At 33.2% G+C, this 18316-nt stretch overlaps 1 protein-coding gene and 1 pseudogene across 1 annotated transcript in view; one reads left to right on the top strand and one right to left on the bottom strand.

Annotated features, from left to right (window-relative positions):
- Positions 1-18316, bottom strand: part of Mcmdc2 (minichromosome maintenance domain containing 2) — a 33700-nt gene that overhangs the window by 4584 nt on the left and 10800 nt on the right. Inside the window, exons 8-13 of the mRNA XM_026410028.2 lie at positions 16334-16571; positions 10062-10267; positions 8176-8342; positions 7145-7324; positions 3811-3953; positions 129-238 (exon numbers count right to left, since the gene is read on the bottom strand). Coding sequence (XP_026265813.1) covers positions 129-238; positions 3811-3953; positions 7145-7324; positions 8176-8342; positions 10062-10267; positions 16334-16571 — 1044 coding nt within the window. The remainder of the gene's footprint in view (positions 1-128; positions 239-3810; positions 3954-7144; positions 7325-8175; positions 8343-10061; positions 10268-16333; positions 16572-18316) is intronic.
- Positions 17826-17923, top strand: LOC113197612 (U6 spliceosomal RNA; annotated as a pseudogene).

The raw sequence follows: 18316 nt of genomic DNA, 5'->3' as shown, positions 1-18316 counted from the left end.
AAGTATTGACGCACTCATGCATAATAAGGAACTAATGTTTAAAATATAATTAACAATTTAATAAATGAAGAATATTGAAGTTTAAATAAAATTTATCTGTAGAGATCATTAATAATTTAATACATTACCATATTTCAATGTGAGAGATGTTTCAAATAATAAAGCTGCAATTAGTACATCTTCTTTGAGCACTTTATTCCTTAAATTCAGTCGTGCATGGGCTTCAGATAAGGAAACTCTAAGAAAAAAAATTGATGCCAGTAAAAATATGTTGATATTACAAAAATATATTTTGGGAGAAATAAACAAGACACGTAAGAATATGACCACACAGATGAAAGGACAACATATTCTTTTTTTTTTATCACTATGTTCTTTTTTTTTAATCTTTATTTTATTTTTATGTGGTGCTGAGAATCGAACCCAGTGCCTCACGCATGCTTGGCTACTACTTGAGCCACATCCGCAGCCCCAAGAACAACATATTCTAACTTTAAAAATTGTAGATCTTTTTAGAATATTTTAATAGACTATTATTTATAGAAAATTCCAGGACAAGCAAGTATCCTCACTTACTATCAAAGAATGGTTTCTATCCTAGCTGCTCCTCATCATTCCACCCAACTACTACAACTTAAGTTCTGTTCAGATAAATATGTAGTTGGGAAAGTAAACTTAACTAAATATCTTTAAGACACATCCTTAATGTTTTCATCTAGTTCTTCATCTATCTGATGTCTTTGTATAATCTTGCAATTTCAAAAGTGGAAAGGATCTCTGAGTTCAAATTTCAAATTCCTATCAGATAAGTGAATTTTCTCTAAAACATCCTGGACTACTCATTATCCAGTTTCTTAAACTTCTAGCATTTACTGTTTCATGAGGCAATCTTTTCCTCTATTTTTAAAAATTTAACCAGCTTCTATTATCTGGAAGATCTCCCTTAAGCTTTCATTAGATGATGTAATATAACTGAATGACTCTTGGACTTGAGAATCAGAAAACCTATGCTGTTTCTCTAGAATTTTCTAGCCATGTGATTTTATATAAATTGACTCATGAGAATGTTTTGGAATTCAACTATAAAACAAGAATACTAAGTAAAGGCATTTGAAAGTTTTGCAACTAACCTACAAAGCTTACATACATCTAAAGTGAAATTGGTTTCAATGCAATTGTCACTGGTCTCTTATTCTCTTTTTAAACTATAGAACAAGCATAATACCTCTCACATGTGATGGCCCTTCAAATATTCATGTAACTGGGCTGGGGCTGTTACTCAGTGGTAGTGTGCACTTGCCTGGGATGTGTGAGGCTCTGGGTTTGATTCTCAGCACCACATATAAATAAAACTCTTTTTAAATATGATATGTCAAGAGCATTGTAATGTTTTGAGCAACCAATAAAAAAGGTCTATCAACAAAAAAAATATTTTAAAAATATTCATGTAACTTTTGTAGTTGCCCCATGTTTTTTTTTTTCCAAGTTATATATTCCTAGTACCTTTACTATGTCATAAGGGTTGGGGTTGTAGCTCAGTAGTAGAGTGGGGTTTGATCCCCAGTGTCAGGAAAATAATGAAAAAAATAGTAAGTCATGAGACATAATTTTCAGCCCTTCACCATCCTGGCTACCCTCCTTGTGAGGAAACAGGACTTTTAGAAGTTTAAAGCAATACAATTTGATCTGAGTATTTTAAATATTACTTCATAAAATGGAAAGCACTTTGTAATTGGTTGTTATTTTAAAAATGTTTAGCCAGGCTCAGTGGCACATGCCTGTAATCCCAGTGGCTCAGGAGGCTGAGACAGGAGGATCACGAGTTCAAAGCCAGCCTCAGTAACAGTGAGGTGCTAAGCAACTCTGTAAGACCCTGTCTAAAAAAAATACAAAATAGGGCTAGGGATGTGGCTCAATGGTTGAGTGCCCCCAAGTTCAATTCCCAGTACCAAAAAAAAGTTCATCAGAGAGTTGATTTCTACCTAGGCTTATCTTTTGCATTTTTCAGCTGTTTGAAGATACAGCTGAAACAAATTAACTAAACGTATCATAGACCTCTTCTTGATCTTTCCTGACAGTTTTTCTTTTTTCTTTCTTTTTTTTTTTTATATTTATTTTTTAGTTTTCGGCGGACACAACATCTTTGTATGTGGTGCTGAGGATCGAACCCGGGCCACACTCATGCCAGGCGAGCGCGCTACCGCTTGAGCCACATCCCCAGCCCCTCCTGACAGTTTTTCATCTGTTTTTTTTATTAAATATTTTTAGTTATAAATGGACACAATACCTTTATCTTATTTATCTATTTATTTATTTTAATGTGGTGCTGAGAATTGAACACAGTGCCTCACATGTGCTAGGCAAGCACTCTGCCAGTGAGCCACAACCCCAGCCCATCATCTGTTTTATTTAATGCTACAGCAATAACAAGTTTATTTATTTATTTATTCATTCATTCATTTAGTGGATTATTTTACTCCTGATCCATCTTATAATTTGTTGGAGATAATACTTTTTTTTTTTGGCGGGGGGTGGGGGGTGGGGGAGGTGTACTGGGAATTGAACTTCGGGGCATTTGACTACTGAGCCACATCCCCAGCCCTATTTTGTATTTTCTTTAGAGACAGGGTCTCACGGAGTTGCTTAGCACCTCACTGTTGCTGGGGCTGGCTTTGAACTCTCGATCCTCCTGCCTCAGCCTCTGGAGCTTCTGGGATTACATACCTGTACCACTGTACCACGCTGGAGATTATACTTTAATATTGTATCAAATGAAGTAATTCTCTAATAATAGGTGACTATATAAATTATGGTAAAAGCATATCACAATGTCCACACATCACAATTAAGTTATATTTAATGATGTAACTATTAAAATGGAATAAGGTAATTCTGTATATGCCTGATTCTATTTGGGCAAAAAAGCATATTTATCCACATGAAAATATAGATGTATATATTTATAAGCTTATATATATGTTTAATATATTAATTTGGGAGGGTCCCAGAGATTGAACTCAGGGCATTCGATCACATGCCCAGCCCTATTTTGCATTTTATTTAGAGACAGGATCTCCCTGAGTTGTTTAGCACCTCACTGTTGCTGAGGCTAGCTTTGAACTTGTGATCCTCCTGCCTCAGCCTCCTGAGCTGCTGGGATTACAGGAGAGTGCCACTGCATCCTGCTTAACACATTAATTTTAAAATATATAACACTTGAATAAAATATATTTTACATACCATATTTAAATTATATATTATGTATATGCTAGCATTTGAATGGATAATTTCTGGAAGAATACATAAAAACTGTCAACAGTGACTATCTCTGGGATAACAGTGATTATAAGAATAGGTAGAGTTAGGATACTTGTCATTTTAGACTTTATAATGTCTGTACTTCCTTTTATAATAAAGATTACTTTTTAACATTTTAAGGAACAGTAACAGATGAGTCCATTAAAGTATTTAAAAGTACAGGAACAATATATTTAAGAAATCTTCTAGGTCCTACTACAAAATACTTAGACTATAAATATCCACATTTTAAAAAAACAAAAATCATTTGATATTTTTCTCAGACACATATCATACAAGGGACCTACTAAAATAAACTTAGTGAAAAGAATTATTAGAGGTTCATGCGAGTAAAAATAAATTATTAAGTCCTCTTAAATTCTTTTGGGACAAGGTATATTATAAACCAACCAATCATCGATCAAACAGAGAAACAAATTAAATGGATAACATAAGTTAAATACACCACTTAAAAGTCAATACTGTCTTTAAAATCTTGAACTGAATACCTACAAATATTTTAATGCAGATGCTGACAGTTTTGATCCATATATAAAATCTGTTCTGATTCTGCGACTGGCTAGATAATAGCCATGAATCATTCTTTCTGCCTCCAAGCTGAATTCTACATCCAAATTCTTTGCAAAAGCCAGTAACTAAATTAAAAGTGAAAAATTTAAGAGATGTAAGTTTTATTATAGAATCTATAACAAAAATCCAAAGTTTATTGGTATCTTATAATTTGAAGTTTGCATATTTTAAAAAATTAAGTAAATATCTGAGGCCATCTCAAAGTCACAAGGCACTTTAAATCAGTCTTATGCTTGAAAAAAATATTAAAGTTTATCTAGAATAATCTCCCTCATGGTACAAGTATAATGTATTTGAAAGACTGACTAGTCTTTCAGTGAGAGAAAGGCTCATCTCCCTCAGAAGTTCATTTTTCTTTTGAATAGTTTTCTTTGACAGTTTATTTCCACATATCTTTTTTTTTTTGGCCCTAGAGCTACTTAGTTTTCTAACTTCCCTTCCTTCCTTTTAAAGAACACTTAACTGAACATTTGAAGTGAGGGAGACACTACATTAACTGCTGTGATGGTGGGCCCTGGAGATTCAGGAAGATTTAGATAGAGAATAATTCTTTAACACAAAGATTGCCACTGTTTTCTCTAAGTTTTTTTAAAATATTTTTTTAGTTGTAGATGGACACAATATCTTTATTTTATTTATTTTTATGTGGTGCTGAGGCTCGAACCCAGTGTCTCACACATGTGAGGCAGGTTCTTTACCACTGAGCTATAATCCTGGCCCTCTGAGTCTTTATCTTTTCTTTCTTCCTTTCTTTCTTTCTTTCTTTTTTTTTTAAATTTCTGAGTCCCAGTTCCTTATTAAGTCCTTATTCATGGCATAATTTCCAGATTTTTCACTATACTAGTTGTTTTCTACTTTTTCAATTCAAGAACCAAAGGGAAAAAATAACTATAATAAGGTTGCTATTAACTATAATATTTGCATTTTTAAATATAACCTCTTAAAAAAAGTATATAGCTATATCCTGGATTGGAAATAACTTGTATGGATGTGTCCTGTCCTTATTATCCTTGCACTACAATTCTCTCCAGGCCTTCATAACTGTATAATAATACAACTGATATTAATTAATTAATAACATCAATATCCCTAAGTTTTATCCCATGGTGGCATGATGATATACCACTTATATTGACCCTTAGGGATATCTTGCTCTAGCTACTGGAAATGCTGTCAGTAATAGCTTCTAGCTGACATCTCCTTCAGGGATTGCCTTAGGACAGGTCACATCATATAACTGGTTGACACAGAAGTAAAGAAGGCATTATGAAGCTCCTCTCTGTCCAAAGCTAAACAACTCTGATTGGTCACCTTAGCTCCAGAGTTCCTTGTAGGCCAGCAGAAGCTAACATTGGGCCTGTATGGCAGCTTGACTCCTCCCTCTGCCTAATATGGCTTCATCCCTTCCTCAGGTATTGATAGAACTCCCTAAAACACATTGGCACACTAAACTCCGCCTTCTCAACATGCAGTCTGCCTTCAGGAGAGCCCAGACTGCAAAAAACCCACTCTGATTTGTGTGGTAGACAGATTTGTCTTGCAAACAACCTATTTTCACCATTTTATTTGTCTACTAACATCTAAACTTTTGTTACAGTCTGACAAATCAACTAAACTTCTGTCTGAGAGCTTCTTGGATTACTGTAAATTGCCAAATCCCTGTGAATCCATAATTCAGTTTTTACACTAGTCAAGCTGATCTTCTCATAGTTTCCATACATACTTATTTTAACTTCTGTGTCTTTGTACCTACTGTGATTCTTATTTAAAATATACATTCTTCCTGCCATTTAAATTTTACTTTTTCTTAAGGCCCAACTAAAGTCCTGCCTCCTCCATGAAGTTTTCCCAGCTCTTGCATTCTACATTGATATTTTCATTTCTGAATTCCAAAATACTTATAGTTGGCACCACTCAGCTTGAGTTGTTCCTTAATTGTTTCATGTATCTTGTTTTTATGTCAATTAAATAATAATTTTAAAAAAGAGTTTTATATTTCTATGCGAATATAAAAGAACAGAAATAGGCTGATATATGTGAAGTATTCATTACATACCTGACTAATAAATCCATAGTTTTTTTGTTTTGTCACTTTTCAGGAAAAAATAAGCAAAAATTTCTCTGGGTCTATATCTAGTGCCCCAATTCCAAGAAACTAACTATTCTTATGTACTAAGAAAAAAAAAACCCTTACTATATCATAAATATTATTCATTTTCTATTCTAGTCTATGTGAACAAGTAATGTTTTTAATCCATTTTAAAGTCCACCTTGCCTTTTAGCCTTTTACCCAGGCAAGACGCTGGGAAGACAGGTATGAAGAAAAAAAATTTAATAGCCAGGTTTCCACTGCCAAATATCACCTGTGCTGCCCAGATATTTTACTATAAATAGATTTCTGAACAGTTAAAAGTTATAGATATCTGTAAGCCTTTAATAACTATGACAATGATTACTAAATTTATATCATTTGCTCCTGAGTTTTCTGAATATTCCACAAATGTTTTCATAATGTTAGAACATTATGGGTTAGTGAGTCATACTACATATTACTGAAAGTAAGAATTCTGAAAATATTCATATGAGGGAAATCCCTTTGAATGGTCTGTAAAATGTAAAAAAAAGTGTGTAAATATATATATTTATATATATAAGTATAATAAATATAAATAATTTATATATATATATATATTTTCTGTAGAAAGGCTACTTATATATATTTATTATACTTATATATATAAATACATATTTATATATATAAGTATAATAAATATAAATAATTTATATATATAAATATATATATTTATTTTCTGTAGAAAGGCTATTTATTTTCTGTAGAAAGGCTGTTTTTTATTTTTTCAAAGCCCTAGTGATTTTGGACAGTGGTTCAAAGAATAATTTCCACAGTTTAGACATTTGGGTTTTTTTTTTTTTTTTTTTTTTTTAAGATGGAGTCTTGCTATTTTCCCAGGTTGGCCTTGACCTTGCAGTCCTCCTGCCTCAACTTCCTGAGTAACAAGGATTACAGGCACATGTCCTGTGCCCAGCTTAAACTCAATATTTTAATATCTATTTTCTTACATAGTTGTTTATTTAATCATAATCCTAAATGATTTCTATAAATGGCCTTAAAGTGTTTAAAATCTGGAAGCACTTGGAATAAAAGAATCCTACATTAAGAATGCTCAAAAAGACTTCTATTAAAGTTGGAAATGTTAATACATGCATTCTGGATAACCACTGTATCTACCTTTACCTTTTCAAAATCTTCAGTTGTGAACTGTTTAGAAGCAAAATAAAATAGTCCTTCAGGATCAATAGCTTTCTTTAAAGTATGTTGCACAGTAGGAAAATGTGGGTGGCAAGGAGATGATTCATTGCAGTTAATTAGTAATCCGAATGTCTCTACAAGGTTAGCTGGAATCAAGCTGCAATCCTACATCAAACCAAAAGGTAACAACAGGCAGACAGTAAGCTACAGAATTTTCACAATTTGGAAATAATTAATTATAAATTGATTATTATATATAATTTATTGTTCAAAATGTCAAATATTTTATCAATTACAATTTAAAGCAATATGTAAATAGCCTGGGAACTTGTAAAGAGTTTTATTTTTTTAAATAAAGCTCTTCGTTGAGTATTATCTTACACATTATTAAAGACTTTCCAGTTACTGATTCAAATTTCTACTAAGAAGACATCTGATTTGCATGACTAAAAAAATCCTAAAATCAGGGATGGGGATGTACTCCATAGAGCACTAGTCTGGCATGCATGAGCCCCTGGGTTTAATTCCCAGCACAACACACACACACACACACACACACACACACAAAAAAAAAAATTAAAAATAAAAATTTAAACAATTGGGTTATTATTGTTTATAAAACCTGATATAAAAATGGGTTAATAAGGGGCTGGGAATGTGGCTCAGGCGGTAGCACGCTCGTCTGGCATGCGTGCGGCCCGGGTTCGATCCCCAGCACCACATACCAACAAAGATGTTGTGTCCGCCAAGAACTAAGAAATAAATATTAAAATTTCTCTCTCTCTCTCTCTCCTCTCTCACTCTCTAAAAAAAAATGGGTTAATAACAAAACATTAAGAAGATATATCAAGGACTGGGGCTATAGCTTAGTTTGTAGAGTGCTTGCCTTGCATGCATAAGGCCCTAGGTTCAATCCCCAGCACCACAATAAAAAAAAAGGAAGAAGAAATATGATATATTAAAATCTGCAACAAAATTCCCTGAATGACATTCTAACAATTAAGTGTATACCTTACCATCTGACCAATTAGAGTGTTGTTTTTCTGTGTATTTCTCCTTGAAGATGAATCCATATCAACAAAAGACCAAAAACTGCACTGAACTGGAAAAGTCATTTGTTGATCAATATCATCCCCAAACTTCTTTCCTGGGATGTATACTGTAATGCTTCTGCTCTCCAGAACTAAGTTCAGAAGACATTATCCATTTGTTACTTAAGTTCACTTTGGTCTATATCTATACAAATTAATACCAAATATCATTATATAAAATTTTACTGTCTAAAATTCAGATGGTGAAGATAACTAAATTTGATTGTTTGGCAAAATATTACTAAATTAGAGCACCTGCCATAAAAAAAAATACGACAAGAAAAGATTAAATGTTAATGTTTCCCATGACTTGATGAGAACGTCTAGTCCAAAGCATGTGGCTGAAATTGTGGTTGGGCATCTGGGTGGAGTAGGCAGAGGTCTAGAAGACTGGTCATAAAGAGTGCACTACAGGGCTATGGTTGTGCTCAGTGGTAAAGCGCTTGCCTAGCATGTGTGAGGCACTGGGTTCGATGCTCAGTACCACATACAAATAGATAAAATAAAGGTCCATCAACAATTTAAAAATATTTTTAAAAAGAGTGGACTTGGAAGTTAAAATTAAGTGATGTCCTTTTATGTGGCAAAAAATGATAGCAAGTGGACCATCCATGTAGGAGTATGAGAGGAAAAGACAAAATGAGTACAATGAGTGGGAGAAAATATACTTCAAATTCAGTAATGTTAAAACCCAAGCCATCATTGTCCTCTGCTCCCTATGTCTCTATGTTCATCATTCATAATTGGTGGCATACCATCCGTACACTTAAAACTTGAACAATAAATTGTGGAAACAGCCTATTGTCCTTTCTATCCTTCTTTCACCATTTATAACCAATCTAAATTCAATGCTATTCTTAGAATCCTACTTCCCAAACATTTTTAATTAATTTTCTTTTTATTCATGATAATAGTCTTTTGTGACCATATTTACTTTTCTCTTAGGTCATAGGATAAATGTATATTTAACTGTATAGAAACTGCTGGCTAGAGGAGTTTTCAAAATGGCCATACATACCTAATTAAAATTTTTAAAAATGGTGGTACCATTTGACACTCCCACCAATTCAGATACTCCACATCCTCAACAATGTTGTTGCCCATCTTTGTAAACCTGGCCCAACCAGCATTACCCAAACACCAAAACCAGAAAAGAAAGCACAAGAAAACCAAACTACAGATCAATATCTCTCATGAACATAGATGCAAAAATTCTTAACAAAGTAGCAGTCAAATTCAACAATATATAAAAAGAAGTAGAGACCAAAACCAAGTGGGTTTATCCCATGTATGCAAGACTCGTTCAATGTTCAAAATCAATTAATGTTAGTTATCACATCAACAGGTCAAAGAAGAAAAACCGCATGATCAGATTAATATATATAGAAAAATCATTTAACAAAATCCAACACTCGTTTATAATAAGAAATTTCAGGAAACTAGAAATAGAAGGGAACTTTCTCAGCTTAATAAAACATCACAAAAATTGTTCAGCTAACATCATACTTAATGGTGGGAAACTTGAAGCTTTCCCACTAAAATCAGGAACAATGCTTTTCAACATTATCCTGGAAGTCTTAGTTAACGCAATAAGATAAGAAGAAGAAAAAATTCTGGCCCAATACAAAGTAATCTCACATGTTAGAACAACTCAAAGCAAAGGCTAAAACATTGCATTTACATATTAAGTTTCTCTGTTTTTATTTATAAGACTGAAATGAGAAATGACATTTAATATAATTTATCAATTGCTAAAAGTGTAATACTATCAAGTAAAAAGTGAAAAGTAATTTGATAAAAATATTGTTTACCTGATTGAAGTTGTTCAAGTTTATCTTTTTTGTGTGAAGACAAGTCTCCTATAAAGCAGATACCATCTTTAGCTAACAAAGCACTGCCAGCTTGAATGCTAACTGCTCCAGTTCCATATTTATTTCTGGATAGAGTAGGAAAAATTTCAGTAGAGACTGGATGGCGTATACCATGGGGAAAAAGGTTTATGCTAAAATTCAAAAGCCTAGGGAAAAATAATTTATTCATTACTACTATTTAATATTTTATTTTCAGAAGTCATAAAGTATTAACAGATACACAATTAAATTGAATTTGATTTAGCATCTAATATACCTGTGTATACTAACTAGGGGCTAGGTATAAGAACATGAAACTTGGTCCCCAACTTGCACAGCCCACTCCAGAAGAGACATAAAAAAACTAACATACAATGTGATGAGTACTAAAATCTTGTCTTTAGGACACACATAAGTATTATTTTATAATAATAATAAGTGAGTATTATGGGCTAGGGTGGTAGCTCAGTGGTAGAGCACTCGCCTCGCACGTGCTGGACCCTGGGTTCAATCCTCAGCACCACATACAAAAAAAAAAAAAAACAAGTGAAATAAAGGTGTTGTGTCCAACTACAACTAAAAAATAAATATATAAAAAAGTGAGTATTATTATTTTTTCCTGGGGAAAAGGAGTCAGAGGAAGCTTCAGAGAGACAATATTGGAATTGGGTATTGTCTTTTTATGGATTGCTTTCTTTTTCATATTCAAAATCTTTACATTAGGTTTGTCAATGTCTTATCAGGTCTACTGATGCTTCTGTATCACAGCAATTCTTGATATACCCTTTCAGTCTTTAACTCTCTTTAATTGCCTCGATTTCTTCACTTCTCATATTCTGAGAAAGGAATATGATTATCTTAGCTTAGCTTTAAAATTCTTGCCACAGAAATTACAACTTGCTGATGCAATCAACTGTGATAAGCAGATGTAGACATGCAATGCAAAAGAAGTTGAGATAGTATCCCTTTAGATGTGGATAGGAGGATGTTATAAAATATGTTTAGTGTATGTGCCATTCCAAGGAATTTGAATATTAGTTTGGAGATACAAAATGAGGGAATGACATTTAAAGAAACTTTTCAAGCCTGTAAGAGCAGTGGTTCTCACCCTTAGATCACATTAAAATCACTGGCAGAGCTTTTCAACAAATTCCAATGCCAGGTTCTACTCCAAACCACTTAGAATCTATGGATGGAAGTGGTACCCAGTCCTAAGTTATTTTTAGTTTTATTATTTCGAGATGGAGAATCTTGCTGGGGGTTGCCCAGACTGGTCTTGTACTTGCATGTTGAAGTGATCTTTTCACCTCAGACTTCTGAGTAAGTGGGGATCTAGGTATGCAGCACAATGCCTGGCTATATATTTTTTAAACCTGGCTATATATTAGACCCAGGTAACTCTTGGATGTAGCCAGGCTGGCAACCTTGTGATATGAAACAATGGGCCTCAAACTTGTCTAAAAATTGGAATCAGCCGTGTAGTGGTGCATGCCTGTAATTCCAGCAGCTCAGGAGGTGGAGGCAGGAGAATCCTGAGTTCAAAGTCAGCTTCAGCAAAAGTGAGGTGGCAAGCAACTTAATGTGTCTCTGTCTCTAAATAAAATACAAAATAGGGCTGCAGATGTGGCTCGGTGGCTGAGTGCTCCTTTTTCAATCCAAATAAATAAATAAATAAATAAATAATTGGAATCAACTGAGAAATTTCCAAAACTGATGCAAGGGGTTGGGGTGGAGGTTCAGTAGTAGAGTGCTCGCCTAGCACATGTGAGGCCCTGGGTTCATCCTCAGGTCCATATTAAAAGAAAGTAAATAAAATAAAGGTTTTAAATTTTTTTTTAATTAAAAATATTTTAAAAAACTGATACAAGGTCACAGAATACAAGGTCAAAATAAAAAATCAATTTTATTTCTATATGTCTATAGCAAATGACAGAAATACTTAATATTTCTAAGATATAAATTCTCTCCAAAATTTATTTGTAAGCTAAATGCAGTAACAATCAAAATCAAAATCCTTAAAAGCTTTTTGAGGGTGGAGGGAATGTTGGTATTAATATTGATTATAAATTTTATAAGAAAATACAAAAGGCCTATAGTAGTTTCTAAAGTTTTGAAAATGAAGACTAAGATTGCATCATCTGGTTTCAAGGCTGAACATAGAGTCATAATAATCAAGGCAGTGAGTGCAGTATTGACATAAGCATAGAAAACAGACCAAAGCAACAGAAAATAGAGTTCAAATAGTTCAATTTTATATTCAGTTTAATTTTCAACAGTAGTACCAACTAATTTTCAACAATAGTACCAAAACAGGGATGGAGATATTGCTCCCAGCCTGGAATGCTCAAACCCTCTCCCCTGCAAAAAGACAGAAACAAAAATAAAACAAAAACAGGGAAAAGGAAGATCTTATCAACAGATGATGTAGAAAAATAAGACAAATCCATTGGAAAAACCATTAATCTTTTTTCCTACCTCATACCATATACACAAGTTGACTTGATATAAATTAAAGACATAATATTAAAGTTAAAAATATTATAATGCTTCTAGAAGAACATTTGTAAAAATCTTTATGAAGTCAGGTACAGTGACATATGCCTATAATCCCAGTTACTCAGGAGGTTTAGGCACAAAGATCTTGAGCCTGAGGCCAGCCTAGGCAACTTAGCAAGACCCTGTCTCAAAATAAAAAATAAAATAAAATAAAAGGGCTAGGGATGTTGCTTAATGGTAGAGCACCCCTGGGTTCAATCTCTAGTATCACAAACAAAACAAAACTTCCTGAGCTTGAGGTAGGCAAAGATTTCTTAAACAAAACTCAGAAAACATGAAACATATAAGAAAATAATAAGTTGAACTTTATCAAGGTAAAAGTTCTGCTCAAATTTTCTTTAAGAATTTTAAGAAAATTCTTTAAAAACATAGTTTAGAATGAGAGAAATTTTCATACTACATATATGTGACAAAGGACACTGATCAAGAATGACACAACTAAAAAGAACTAGAACAGATACTTCATAAAACAAGATATACGAATGGCCAATAAACATATGGAAAAGCTTATATGAGTACTCATTAGGGAAATGCAAGAACCACAAGATAGCACTTCACATCTACTAGAACAGCTAAAATGGAAAAGACTGGTAAGAAAATAAAAGAAGAAAATGACTGTCAATACTGGTGAGGATGGGGACAAAGAAAACACATCGTTGTTAGAAATGTAAAATGGCACACCCACTTTGGAAAACTGTCATTTACCTTATGACCCAGGAATTCCACCCCTAAGTATTTACGTAATATTTTAAAAAAAGCCCACAAAAAGAACTTTACCACATGCACCTCAGATAGAGCACTAATCTCCATAATATATTAGGAACTCAAAAAACTTATCAAAAAAATCAATAAGTGGCTAAGGAACTGAACAGACACTTCACAGAAGAAGAAATACAGTCAATCAACAAATATATGAAAAAATGTTCATCAACTCTAGCAATTACAGAAATGCAATTCAAACTACTTCATCTCACTCCAGTCAGAATGGCAATTATCAAGAAAAAAAGCAATAAGTTTTGGTGAGGATGTGGGGAAAAGGTACACTCAAACATTATTGGTGGGACTGCAAATTGGTGCAGCCACTTTGGAAAACAGTACAGAGATTCCTCAGAAAACTTGGAATGGAACCACTATTTGACCCAACTACCCTACTCCTAGGTTTATACATAAAGAAATTAAAATCAGCATTCTACAGTGATGTAGCCACATCAAAGTTTATAGCAGCTCAATTCACAATAGCTAAACTATGGAAACAACCCAGATGCTCTTCAACAGATAAATGGATAAAGAAAATGTGGTACATATATACAGTGGAATATTACTTAGTCTTAAAGAAAAATAAAATTATGGCATTTGTAGATAAATGCATGAAGCTAGAGAACATCATGCTAAATGAAATAAGCCAATTCCAAAGAACCAAAGGCTGAATGTTTTCTCTAATAAGCGGGTGCTGATCCATAGTGGGTGTGGATAAGGAAGAATGAAGGAATTTTGGATTAGGCAGAGGGAATGAGGGGAGGAGTGGGGATGAGAAGAATGAGGGAATGAGAAGAATGGTAGAATGAGACAGACATTATTACCCTATATGTAAGATTACAATACTGGTGACTCTGCACCATGTACAGCCAGATGAATGAGAAGCTATGCTTCATTGGTGTATAATGTGCCAAAATGCATTGTACTGTCATGTATAACCAATTAGAACAAATTAAAAAAAAAATAAAAGAGAGATCAGTAGAATAGAAAAAGGGGACGGGGGGGAAGGGGAGAAGGGAAACGGGAGGTACTGGGGAATGAAATTGTTCAGGTTATATGGTTTTATTGTGCACATATATGAATGTGTTATAACAAATTTCACTCTATATTTATAATTCACCAATAAAAGGAAAAATAAAAAAATATATATTTAAACATGCTGAACTGGGGTTGTGGCTCAGGGGTAGAGTGCTCACCTAGCACATGCAAGGCCCTGGGTTCTATCCTCAGCACCCTATAAAATAAATAAATAAAATAAAAAGTATTGAGTCCAACAACAAATAAATAAATAAATATATATTTATTTATTTGTATATATATATATATGTTTACAGCATATATGTATGTTTACAGCAGGACTCAGAGTATAGCTAAGTGGTAGAGCATTTGACTAACATGTGCATGGCCTAGCACCAGGAAAAAAATAAAAAAAGAATGGTTACATCAGATTTATTTGTAATAGTCAAAACATGCAAAACCCAAATGTCCACCACAGGGAGTATAGATAAATAAACTGTGGTATATTCATACAATGAAATACAACTCACCAATAAAAATAATGAAGACACAAGTGAATCAATCTTACTGATTGCTCATTATATTGAGCAAGAAAACTATACACAAAAGAGTGTGCATTGTATGGTTCCATTTATATGAAGTTCAAGAATAGGAAAATTAATCTATGGTAACAGAAATCACCTGTGGAAATGGGAATTAGGAGAGAAAGACATATTTCTAGAGTGATGAAAATAGTTTTATTATGGTTATGGAGCATATACATTTGTAAAACCTCACTGTTTTAAATAATATTATCTGATTATTTCACTATATATAAATTTTACCTAGAAACAAATAAACAAAAACCAGATTTCTCATTCAGCTCCAAATACCATAAGAAAAGTCACACTGATTACAAGCAGAAAAAGAGATAAAGGCCTTGATTTCCAACAGGTATCACAACTCAATAAGAAACAGGTAAACAGTTTAATAGAAAAAAATGACAATAGCCAAGAACAGGAAGTTCATGGAAAAATAACACAATGCTTAGTAAGCTCTAAATTATGCTAAAGTTTATTTCCAATTAAAGAAATACAAATTAAATTCCATTTTCACTCATCAGATGGCAAAATTTAAAGTTTGATAATAGAGTCGGTGAGGCTATGAGGAAGCTTTAAATACTTGAGAGTATTAATGTTCTATTAGTGGAGGAATAAATTGGTGCAATCTGCAGCACTTAACAACAAATTTACATTGTCAGTAATGGTTTAACTTTAATGAAGTTCATCTGTTTGATTAATGTTAATTTGAATTTTTAAAAACTTCAACTTCATTTTATAAATTTATTTTTGCCTTAGAATTGCAAAAACGATATAAATGTAAAGAGTTTATTTCCAGTTTCATAAACATTTAAGTAACCTATTTTTTTAAAAGGTACTTGCTAGTGGGGAGCTCCAAAATGCTGAGCAGAGGCTTATTCCAATCCCCCTGCAAAAAGCCCGGTAATTTTGACATTTTTTAATAGCCTCATTTGGGTGTAGTGAACCAATATTATTGAATAGGATCTGTAAAAAAATATGAAAATGGCTTGTTGGCTCATAGGGAGAAGATCATTTAAAAATGAAAACAAGGTACAAAAGCAGAATGCTGAGCTAGGGAATCGGGGGGTTGAGCCTATGAAAGATGCATTCATTTGTAAAGGTTTGATTGGTGATATTCATTAAAACTTTGGTTAGAATCTCAAAATATTGAAAGCAGTTATTCCAATGCTCAATTCATGTTTTAAAAATTTTAACTTCATTGATAAAAGCTGATTTAAATACTTAGTACTTAGATACTCATCTTGAAATAATACTAATGGGAAGGATTTATGCAATTCTGTGACCAATTTATAATTTGTAAAAGTTCATTACACATTATTTTACCTGTCTACAAGTAGAGTATCACTTGTTATAATTAAAATATCCAGGCAATCTTCTGATTCCTTGTTACGGTCACTTGTCTGTACTAGACTCATCAACAAACAGAGTTTGAGTAAATTGTAAGTCCCAGGAGGAACAATGTGTGATGCAAAGATATTGGCAAGTATAGCTGTAAACTTCCAGCATGAGCTAGAAGTCAAGGAGAGGAGGCATCTGAAGTTGTCACTAATTCCTGAAGGAACTGAATGCAACAAACAAAACAAAAAAAGCATTATAGACACTTAAATTCCAGTTATTCAAAATGAAATTATCATTCTCCTAATGATGCCCTATTCAAATTTTTATATTAAGTTATGAGTGGAGGTCATGCTTGTCTATCCTTTCTATCCCAGAGAATGAAAAAAAAAAGAAAGAAAATAAAATAAAAGAAAGCAGTCACCTCACTGCTCATATAAATTGTCTATGGATTGAAAGCAAATCTTTCTATACCCCTAAAACATAAATGAGCAAAGCAAATCATGGGGCTCCTATATTGCTGAATTTGATCCTACATTTCTATGTCTGAAATAATATCAACTTCTGTGAGAGCTAATGAGAAAAAAAATGGGAACTACTGGAATATTGTGGTTTAAAAGAAAGATTTATATTCCATTAGTTTGAAAGCACTATCTTGTAGTATATTGTAATAATCTAGATCTTCTCCACCCCCTCACTCTTTACAGCTCCTGAAAAGGGTAAGTAATTTATCCAATTGGTAAGTTTGGTAGGAACAGCTGAGCTATGCATGAATAACGGTCCCCTTCTCCTTTCTCTTGGCTGCCATCATAGATTTCATCATAAATTCCTCTATTCTCCTAACCCATAAATAAAAGATACCTATCTTAGTCCAGCTCTTGCCACATGTGGTAGGTTAAATCTGTATAATTCTGGAATACAGCATAAAAAATCACACTTTTCCACCGACAAATAAATCATGTTCTGCTACCAAAGTCAATAAATCTTGAATTATTTCACAGTAGAAAATATAAAAAGTCATTGAACTGTCTGTGTGTGGTCCATTAGTGCTTGTTTTCTTCAACATTTTTGTTTTTTTAAGTTTTCTCTTCAAGATAAATTGAGGTATCTAGAATCCACTTATACTTAAAGTATACAGCTTGGGCATCTCTATTACTATAGATGGTTACTTAGGGATTCCAAAAAAAATTCTACTCCATTCAAGATTTAACCAGCCTTTCCTTCATTTACATATTTGTGAACCACGTTAAAACATTAGGTTGGCTTTCTGTTTTTGTTTACGTAATGCAAAATTATGTTGAAGCTGTTAAAGGAAATTTTTAGTAATAAAGGTGATAGTTTGGCCCCATCTACCTTTATCTGGTATCTTATTTCAGGACTCAGATGAGGAAAAGGGTGTTATTTTATTGAGCTCTCTTTCTCAGATTAACAGTCATTTTCTATTGCCTTCGCTAGAAAATAACAGGCACTGTGGAACACTGTGGCAGCACATACACCAAAACTGAAATGATACAAACAAGATTAGTATGGCTGTTGGGCAAGGATGACAGGCAAATTTGTTAGATATTTCATATTAAAATAACAAATGAAATAAATAAAAGGTATTGTAGAAAAACTCTTTGGCATCCTGAATCTCTTTCTTATTGCTAATTATAAAACAATCAAAATAACTTAAACAAACTTTTTGAGACAGGGTCTTGCTACGTTGCCCAGGCTGGCCTCCCACTCCTGGGCTCAACTGATCATCCTGCTTCAACGTCTCAAATAGCTGAGATTACTGGTGCATGCCACCTTACCAGGTTCAAAATAATATTTAACTCAAAGGAAGAGGCCTGCCTGACAGAAAATTGTACATTATCCTGTTTTATTTCCTCCATATAATTTTTATCAGAAATTATCTTATTGATTAGTTTACATTTTATTGGCAATCTATTGTATGATTTAAGAGCAGGAACTTTTGTCCTGTTTTCA

Source organism: Urocitellus parryii, chromosome 7 (assembly GCF_045843805.1).
Source record: "Urocitellus parryii isolate mUroPar1 chromosome 7, mUroPar1.hap1, whole genome shotgun sequence".
NCBI classification, from domain to species: domain Eukaryota; kingdom Metazoa; phylum Chordata; class Mammalia; order Rodentia; family Sciuridae; genus Urocitellus; species Urocitellus parryii.
The sequence above is the reverse complement of the archived record's forward strand: the minus strand, read 5'-3'. Positions and strand labels throughout refer to the sequence as shown.